At 42.7% G+C, this 10290-nt stretch overlaps 1 protein-coding gene across 4 annotated transcripts in view; it reads left to right on the top strand.

Moving 5' to 3' along the window:
- Window positions 1-10290, top strand: part of dusp8a (dual specificity phosphatase 8a) — a 229150-nt gene that overhangs the window by 206172 nt on the left and 12688 nt on the right. The window contains exon 1 of one of the 4 annotated variants that reach the window (XM_078220444.1): window positions 7-112. The exons of the other annotated variants lie outside the window; for them this stretch is intronic. Within the exon in view, the coding sequence (XP_078076570.1) occupies window positions 46-112 (67 nt within the window). The 5' untranslated portion in view covers window positions 7-45. Of the gene's footprint in view, window positions 1-6; window positions 113-10290 lie in introns of those variants that run through there. 4 annotated transcript variants of the gene reach the window in all.

The raw sequence follows: 10290 nt of genomic DNA, 5'->3' as shown, positions 1-10290 counted from the left end.
GCCTTTATTAATTCGATACTAAAAGCCTGGTCGCTGGTTTTGAAGATGTACGAAACGGAAATGAAATTGAAGATCAGAGTGAGACGGATAAAAGAGGGAAGGGAGATCCGAGGTGTGTATTTGAAGCGCTTATTTGTGTACTCTAAACAGCAGACCAACTTTTCAGCTGAAGTTGCGATGCAGAAGCCGGTTATATATTGCAGCGTGTGTATATTTGTTTGCACCATATGTTAGCTTTATGAGTCGCTGCTGTTGGAACCTGTGTGTGATATCGGTTGTAGAAACTGGCGTTGATGGGAGTGGGGAGATTTTTTTGTATGAAGTAGACAGACTGTTAAGGTGAGGGCTTCAGCGGTCAGCGATATGGTGCTGGGAGGGCCAGCCTGAGGTGGCCAGGGAGCCCTGTGCCACTGACCTTACAGTACAAGTCAACAGGACCCGGAACCCCTTGTTCTCAAGCATTTACTTTCTAAAGACATCCTTATTTATGGTCGCAGCAATTCGCAGGTAGGATTGACCAGTTGGATGGTGACAGCGAGTGAAGGGTTAATGGAGAAGTAAGAAATGTTTAAACCAAGAATCCAGCTCATCAGTTAACGTGATCCTGCCCATAATGTACAGTGTGACAGCTGAGAGAGAATGCTTTGTGAATTATGTAATGACTGTGCACACCCTGCAGAGGACACTCGGTGCTCTATGACTAATACCGTGTTAAAGCAATAATGATCACACATCCTTTTTGTACTTTATTTCTGATGGGAACAAAGGGCAGATTTTTTGTTTCTGAATGTGTAAACCTGAAATACCCCACACGCAGTGTAGATTTGCACAGGCCTGTGGTACTTGTATCTGCCTCTCTCTAGGGCATATTCTGGTACACCACAGATCCACTGATGTCATGTCTCAGGAATGATATTAGCATCCCAAAGGCTGGGCTATCTAATCGAGCCAAAACCCGCTCCAGATGAAATGATTTATTGGAACAGTTCCATGGCAACGCATCTCCTGGACTGATGTCAAAGCTCTGGACAAGTGTTGGGATGTTAAGGGGTGGAGGGCAGGGGCTGGAAGATCTACGACTGGGGAGCTTTGTCTGATGGAACATAACAAGTGGTTGAGCTGTCGACTGAGCGATTGAGGTAAAGAAGCACACTGTTCTCCTGAGAGTGACAGACATAGATGGGGCCTACTGCAGCATGATGTCATCCATCTGGCTCACAGCAGCCAGGAGGCTTTGAACCAGCTAAAACCAAGTGCTATTGTTGAGGACCCCCCACCCCTCCCCCAACAGCAGCATGCAGGCTTGTGAGGCAAGTTTTGTATTATTTAACACAAAGTGATACTTGATTTAGGTTAGCGACTCATCAAACCATTGGAACGTCTCATAACACTGCTCACTTTTGGAGTGGTGGTGAGTTTTAAATAGCCAGTCCGCACAGCTATTCCAAAAGCACTCCACAGTGAAATGAGTGCCATTTCTTCTGGATATTATAAAAATCATAGAATCATGGTTTCATTCTGCACAGTAGGAGGGCACTCGCCCCATCAGAGTGGTGCTGACTGAAACAGCTACTAATTTGTCCCACTTCTGCCCTTTCTTCCCCTGAGTTCCGCGAATGCTGCCTTTTCCAGTATTAATCCAATTCATTTTGAAAGTTATTCTTGAATCTGCTTTCAGACACTGCATTGCAGGTCCTAATAACACTGCACAAAAACAGTTCTCATCATCCTACTGTCTTCAACCAATTATTTCAAATGTTAGATTTTTTTGCAACTTTGTGATTGGATTGCATTCATTTTGAGGATAATCTGATGGATGCGCATTTATTGAGGGTCTTAATGTGCATGCTGCCCACTTTGTGTTCACTTGTATAAGCTTTACGCTCACGAGGTACAGAAACTGGAAAGACAGTTTGCTGCTTGTCAAGTGCTGAGATTCACTTTGCAATTTCCCATTTTCCACGATCATTTGTAAGCCAAGATTAAAGCCTTCCAACCTGCAGATCACATTTGTTGAATGCATTGTTGTAAACATTTCTTTGTAAATATGAACTGGGGGAAAAAATCCACACTCCATGTATTTAAAGCATTTATGCATATCCATACTTTGGCAGGAAAAGAGACAATATATAATGTTTATGTTAAAAAAAATTGTTCAAATGGCAAGGTTTCTATTTTTGTTGCAACTTAGTTTTTTTTTACAAGTTTAGTTTGCACCTGAACTTAGATTCATCCTTCATTCGAGTAGTTGAACTAGCCAAAATGTCAGACATCAGTATTCAGGTGCTGGTGGATATGCATCAAGGTCAGATAACATTTCTGTGGTTATGTTGTTCCACATAAACTTCTGTATCGCGTGCAGAGTTAGCTAATCTGAATGAGGTGTAGGGAGTGTGACAATTGGCCTCAGGGCTCCTAAATTAAACAGGGGTGGGAGTGGGGGATTTCTCCAGGTTTCACATCCTTAATATAGAATATTATTATATTCTGTATGAAAGTATTGTATAAACACTAGTTTATATAACATTTTCATAACCATAGCCTAACACACTTCATAGCCAATGCAGTGTGTTTTGAAGCATTGTCACAGTAATCACTATAAGAAGTCTAACAACACCAGGTTAAAGTCCAACAGGTTTATTTGGTAGCAAAAGCTACCAAATAAACCTGTTGGACTTTAACCTGGTGTTGTTAGACTTCTTACTGCGTTTACCCCAGTCCAACGCCGGCATCTCCACAACAGTAATCACTAGCCATATTTTGCATGGGCATCACTTTGTTGGCATTGATTATGATGTCCCCCCATAATGGAATATCTTGCCAACAATCACTCTCAATACCCATTCTGCAGAATATACCCTTAAAGTATGAAATATTTGGAATCATTTCCTCCAGCAAGGAGTTAGCACTTTAAAATAATTCTAGTGAGTGACAAACAACATGTTAACCATGGCTTAAAACTGTGAGCTCCAATTTGATTATGGTGTGAATTCTGATACTGATGAGAAGGTCAGACTGAGGCTGGTGTGTAACCGTAGTGTTGTGGTGTTTGTGAGCAAGTTCGTCCCTTCTTGCTTTACATTACTGAGCTTTCAATCTGGCTGGCACAGCTGATCCTGTTTCGGCATCCATATCTGCCCAAAGCCCTTTAAATTCAGAATTGATTAAATGAACATTTAATGTATACAACTTGCTGCTGACTCTTTATGCTTGCGTAGCACTCCATACCAAGTCCCCAGATGAAGGACACCTGCTGAAAACAGTGGCAGTTCTGCCAAAAATAAAAAAAGCCAACAAACTCCCTTAATTTGTAACCTATCAGGTTACCACCTCCAGGTTAACTGAACACCAGGATATAATTTAATAGGCTGCCGTCTGGCCAATTCAGTCATCCGTGTATTATGTGGGAGCAGCAGAACTTTCCAATTAAGGAGTCGAGATGATTTTCAGCCCCAGAATGTACCCTGACCCACCAGCCAAATGATTTATTGCCGGCTTTCGGAGCAAGGGCATTGACCTGCACCTGTGCTTTGCTTCATTCGTGATGTGATGTAATTGTCAAATCAAGGAGGTGATGTAATGCAACTAAAAGAGCAAATTGGAGCTGTGTGGGGAGGGGAGGAGAGGTGAAACATTACACTGGGTGTGGATTCAGGATGTGTAATGTTTCTGTTAATGCAGCACACTGCACAGTTCAAATGTGTTATGTTTCTGTTAACGTCCACTCACCTCCCCTTCTCTTGAACGACCGCGAATCCCTAATCTTACCAAGCTCCTGAGATTGAATATTCTGATATTCACAAACCATTGGACTGAAATTTGAATTTGATGTTGCAAATCCAACATTGCTTCTGCTCAGTTCACTGATTATTTAGGATAGATTTTTATTGTCATGTGTGGACTGCACTGAGCTTGTTGAGTGTTGCGGAAACCAAGAAAGTGAAATTGAAAGTAGGGACAATTTTAAAAAGAAAAGCTCAGGAAATGGGTATCGTTGGCAAGGCCAGAATTTATTGCACATCTCTACTTGTACTTGAGACGGCGGTGGTTCTTGGACCACTGCAGCCCATGTTTTGAAAGTGCTGCCCAAGTGCTGTAAGCAAGGAATTTGACCCAGAGCTGATGAAGGGACAGCAAGACATTTGCAGTCAGGATGGTGTGTAATTTGGAGGGAGACTATGTGCCTTCTGCTTTTATTCTTCTGGTTGATAGAAGCTGGGAGTTTGGAAGGGGCTGTCAAAGAAGCCTTGGCGAGTGGCTGCAGTGCACTTTGTCTTGGATGGTGTTGAGTTTTTTGAGTTGGAGCTGCACTCATCCAGACAAGTATCCTATTGCACTCCTAACTTGTGTCTTGCAGGTGGTAAACAGGCTTTAGGAATTAAAACATGTACTGCAGAATATTTAATGTTAAATCTTCTCTGGTAGCCAGTGAATTTATGCAGTTGTTCCAGAATTTAGTTTCAAGTTAATCTCCCCCTTTCCCCCTCCTCTTCCCACAGGGATGTTGAGTGAGGGGATTCAGTGATAGTAATGCAATTGACTGTCAAGGGAAGGTGGTTATGTTCTCTCTGGTTGGAGATATTCATTGCCAGTCACTTGCGTGGCATAGATATTACTTACTAGTTATCAACCCAAGTCTTTATACATATTCTCCTCATCCCCCATCCTCTCCCCACCCATGCAGTGACAATGCTTTACAATGAATAATTCAATGTCCCTGTGCCATTCTGTCAGTCACATGATCAGTAAATGTCCACTTTCTGCCATGTTGTCAATGCCCTGGCATTTGAAGTTTTTGGGAATGTGACGATACTGTTGGAGTTTATTGAGTGGGTCTTTGTTCCACTCCGGAGTTTGGGCAGGAATTGGGACAAGTGAGAATAAAACCCCTTAGTTGATTTTTCTCTAGCCCAAGGTTACTGATGGAAACTCTAAGTGAAACTCAGTGGGTGGAGGATGTTTTCAAGAATGGCAGTGTCCTTGTCTCTGTTTTTTCCACCAATTCTGCTCTCTTCTCAACTCATACTTCATGATGACTTTTGAGCCAATTTGATTTGCATATAAACGGTTTCCGTTCTCTGATAACTTTTATATCTTGCGTGCACCTGGGTTTCAGAACTGCCTTTTGTTCGGACAGCCCGTGATGTGAGAAAAATGATGGTGTCTTCAATGTGAATTAACTGTAGCAGAAAGAGGTGAGGGGAAGGCTTGTTTTTCTTTTTTCAAATAGATAACACAAGGCTTCGAGCAAAGAGCTAGACAGCCACTGCACTCAGGAGGGCTGGCCTTAATAATTAGCCTCTGTCATGATGTAAAAGATCTTTTTTCAGAGTGGGTAAGGGGAAACTGCTGAGGCGACAGCTGTTAAGATCAGAGTAATTTTCCGCATCATCTCTCATAAGACCTATGAGGGCGTATTATAAGCTTGCATAGTGTGCCAGCACTGGGTAATAATCATATGGCAAACTGACAGACTATGGGGGGATAATAAATGACTGACTGGCAAGCCTTTATTAAATCTACAGGGTGCTAAAAGGATCCTGGTTTTTATTATGGTTTCTTAAGAAGGAAACTGGCCATTTTTTTCTTGTGTTTTTTTCTGTTTTCTACAAAAAGTGATGGTCAGTTTTGGACTGAGATAACAAATTTGAATTCTACGGGGCTCAAGCTCATCCAGAACTCTACCTGTATCCTTCTTTATGTTACGAAGCCAATGCACAAAAGGGACCAGGCAAGCCCTTAATCCATCTCCTTGCTTGATCCAAAAACCAATTCAAATTCAATTCAAGAGAGACATACAAGATTCAAGCTGACAAGAAAAGGCATTGTACCCGATCATGGCCTTGATCTGATGCTTGATCTTAGCCAAAAGGCCAAGAAGCGATCTCTACCTGTATCCTAACCCGCCTCAGGTCCTGTCCGCCTATCACCCCGATGCTATCTGAGCTTCCTTGCTTCCCAGTCCACCAGTATCTGGATTTTAAAATTTTCATCTGTCTATTCTAATCCCTCGGTGGCCTCTCCCATCTCTCTGTCCAGCCCAAAAACCCTCCAATAACTCTGCGTTCCTCCAACTTTGGCCTTCTCTGTGATCCTTCCCCCAACTTTCTTTATTCTGTCCATTGGCAGCCATGCATTCAACAGCCTAGATATTGAGCTCTGGAACACTTTACCTATGCCCCACTCCATATGTCCTCTTTTAGGACAGTTCCTAAATACCTCTCCACCTCTTCAAAGAAAACATTTTCTAATCACTATCACATTGCTGTTTGTGGGTGCTTTCTGTGCACAAATTGGCAGCCATGTTTCCTATAGTACAACAGTGACTTAGACTTCAAAATGCTTCACTGGCTGAAAAGTGCCTTGAGATGTGCAGTGACGAAAGGTGCTATACAAATGAAAGTCTTTTTTTATTCTGCATCAACTCTGACTGTTGGATGTTACGATAAAGGAACAAGTAAAAAATACTGCTGATTGTGGAGTCGATCAGTGGTGACATTCTTGTCTCTTGGGTCAGAAGGCTGTGAGTTTATAGCTGCACATCAGAGCTGCAGGCACGTGATTCAGTGCATTGTGAGTAAGGGGCTCCACTGTTAGATATTTGCATTTAAATGTTAAACTGAAACATAATCTGCCACCCAGTCGGTGTTGTATACTTGGATTTTGAAAAGGCATTCGAAAGGGCGCCGCACAAAAGGTTAATAAGTAAGATAAAGACTCGTGGAATTGGTGGTAATATATTAGCTGTGGCTCACTGGTGTGCTGTGAAGACCCACCCCAAGTGTGCCACAAACAAGTTCACATAATTAAACTAAACTAACCTTTATCTTCAGCTCTGTGGTTGTCATCTTCAAGACGCGACAAATTATGGGCTGGGAATGAGCTGCACATGCACGCTTTAGATTTTTTATGTTGGTCAGGCCCGTGTGCATGACCAATGGGACTTGGAGCTGAAGACAAAGGCCCCATGTGCCTGCTCAAAAAGCAAAAACTCAAAAAGGGTGCAAGAGAGACCAGGAGAGGTAAAAGAAAATGCGGGAGGGCAGGGAGAAATCAAAAATGAAATTCCCAGAAAGGGAAAAAGACAAAGAAAATAGAAGGAATGCCTCAAAATGTTTTAATAATATAGAGACAAGCGTAACATATAGAAGGTATAGAGATGAACTGGGATTGAGAATAGAGTGTGGGCATAGGCAGGCAATAACAAGTGGGGTGTCGCAAGGGTCAGATTTGGGGCCTCACCTATTTACAATCTATATATATATGACTTAGATGAAGAGACAGAGAGTAATGTATCCAAGTTTGCTGATGATACCAAACTAGATCGAAAGGTAAGCTGTGGGGAGGACACAGAGACCGGATCTGGAGTACTATGTATAGCTTTGGTTTCCATATTTAAAAGCAATATTCTTGCATTGGAGACAGCACAGCAAAGGTTCACTAAATTAGTCTCCGGTTGAGGGCATTGTCCTAGGATGAGAGGCTGAGTAAATTCTCTGGAGTTTAGATGAATGAGAGGTGACCTCATTAAAACCTACAAAATTCTGAAAGGGCTTCATAGAGTGGATACTGAGAGATTGTTTCTGCTGGTTGGGGAATCTAAAACGCAGGGCACAGTCGTAGGATAAGGGGCCAATCATTTAGGACTGAGATGTGAAGGAATTACTTCACGGAGAGGGTTGTGAATCTTTGGAATTTTCCACCTCATAGGACTACAAATACTTCATCATTGAATATTTTTAAGGCTTAGACAGACCGATTTATGGTCTGTCGGGGAATTAAGGGATATGGTGAGCGGGCAGAAGAATGGAGTTGAAGCCCAAGATCAACCATGATCTCATTGAATGGCAGAGCAGTCTCAGTGGGCTTTGTGGTCTACTCTTGCTCCCATTCCTTATGTCCTTGTGTAAAAGTTTTCCCCAGAACTCTATAGACTTTCTCAGTATTTCACCCCACATTCCCCCCTCAGTCACCACCGCGAAAACACATTGACTGGAAACCTCTGACCTCGTCCATGGCTGGGATTCTCCGGAGCCACTGCAGTGAATGGAATTTTAGCTGAGAGCCAAATTCTCTGTTCTTGCTGACAGCGGGGGCAGGACAAACGGGATTGGAGAATCCCGCCCATTATCTGGCCATTGTTTGTAGGACATAACTGTGTATAAATCGCATGTTCTATTTCCCTACATTACAACAGTGATTGCTAAAAAGAACTTCATTTACATCCCAAGCATTTAGCGACTTCCTGGCAGGTGCTATAGAAATGCAAGTTCTCTTTTGTTTCCCTTTCATATTGCATTATTGTTGCCATGTATGGTTAGTGCAGCCAACCAATAGGGATGAACGAATGGGGCTCACCAAGACCAGTGGACAAGAAGGCTTAGTGAAAGGGGATTTCCTGGCCATTGAAGTGTTTTACATTTGGCTTGCAGGTGGCTGTGTAACACCTGCTCTTCAGGACCCAGGCTGCACATTGTGCAGGTCTCACACAATACAGCAGTGTCTACTGAGCACCTGAGAGGCACATTTTGGTTGTGACCATGACCTGAGCTGTTCTGTGGAAGTGTCCCACCTTGTCAATATATTTCAGGTGCTGACCAGATGTTTCCAGCAATTTCCATTTCTGTGCGAGAGCTTCCATGTACGCTGCCTTGTTTTACAATAGGCCATAAAGATAAAAGTAAAAGAGTCTGTTTTCCCGGAGCCAGTTTAATTCACTGTTAAGTACCATTTATTGCAGGTGATCTCACAGCAATGGAGTTGTTTATCTTCTGAAGGTGAATGTGATAAAGGAGAGAGTTAATGATGGTTTCCTGGCAGAACGCTTCCCCACCCTGCACGACTTTCACAAATGCTCATGACATCCTGTTTATTGGTTGATACCTTTCGACCTTTCTCTGCCTGGTTGAATGGTTTTTCTAATATCTCAATGCACACAAAGAGAAGAGAATAAATGAACCTAGTTTAAAGATGTGCTGTTAGGTGGATTGACCAGGCTAAATTGTCCCTTAGCGTCCCACGATGTCTAGTTTAGGGGGATTAGTGGGATAAATATTTGGGGTTACAGGGGTAGGACAGGGTGGGTGGGTCTGGGTATGACTCTCTGTTGGAGCATTGGTGCAGATTTGATGGGCTGAATGGCTTCCTTCTGCACTGCAAGGATTCTATGATTCTAGCTTGCATTTATAAAGTGACTTTCACATCCTCCGAGCTTTCCAGCCAATCGTGTACTTTTGAAGTGTAATCACTATTGTAATGTCGAAAATGTGCAGAACAGAAGCTGTCACAGCCAACACCGAAATGATGACCAGATCAATTGCTTTTTGTGACCGAGGGATAAATATCGGCCAGGACACCAGGGACAACTCATCTTCAAAATAGCGCCATGAGATCTTTTACATCCACTTGAGAGGGCAGCCCAGGTCTCGGCTTAATGTACCATCCAGCAGCTCTGGCAGTGCTGCATTCCCTCAGTACTGCACTGAAGCGTCGCTCTAGAATATGTGGTTCGGTCTCCGCAGTGGAGCTCGAGTCCACAATCAGTTAAGCCTTACAGTCAAGAATGCTCCCACTGAACCAGAGCTCATGACATGATGTTACCAATGTGCCAGGTACACTGTGTTATGAGTCCCTGGTTGAGATTTAGTTTGCCAGTCTTTCCACTCCTTTGCTGACTAACAGAACACACAATTTAGATCAGGAACAGAAAACTATCAGACATGCTTATAATCAAAGTGTGATATAATGGGTTATGCACTTTTAATTCATGGCTGTTATCAGAGGTTACCCTGCGATACAGCTTTGATCTTTAAACTCTGGGAAGAAAACATTTTATACTCCTGTTTATTGAGTGTAATACAGGATGCTGTTTTTCATTTTTGTATGAAATCAGCTCTTCATTTGAATTAGGCAATAGAACGGGTCCAATTGATGGCAGTTTGAATCTTATGCAAGCAGCACTCTCCTAAACTGAAACAAAATGGTTTGTGATTCAGACAGAAAAACAAATGCTGGTGTTAACCTCAGTTGCAGACTTCCTTTGCAAGTTATTACCCTCTCACAGAGCTGTACTAATATTTCAGTGATCTTTTGACTTTGGAGCTTACTAAAAATTGTAACATGACCAAGTTCCACTTCAGTACATGCTCCTGGCATCGGTTTTGGTCGTTTCAGTTTCACCAGCTCATTTGACTACGACAGAAGCAGTTCTCAAGTGCTGGTTATCAACACAATGAAAGTGTTTCTGTTGTGGGGGATGGTGGTTGGAAGTTCTGCGGTCTGTGCAGAGCA

Source organism: Mustelus asterias, chromosome 9 (assembly GCF_964213995.1).
Source record: "Mustelus asterias chromosome 9, sMusAst1.hap1.1, whole genome shotgun sequence".
Taxonomy (NCBI): domain Eukaryota; kingdom Metazoa; phylum Chordata; class Chondrichthyes; order Carcharhiniformes; family Triakidae; genus Mustelus; species Mustelus asterias.
The sequence above is the reverse complement of the archived record's forward strand: the minus strand, read 5'-3'. Positions and strand labels throughout refer to the sequence as shown.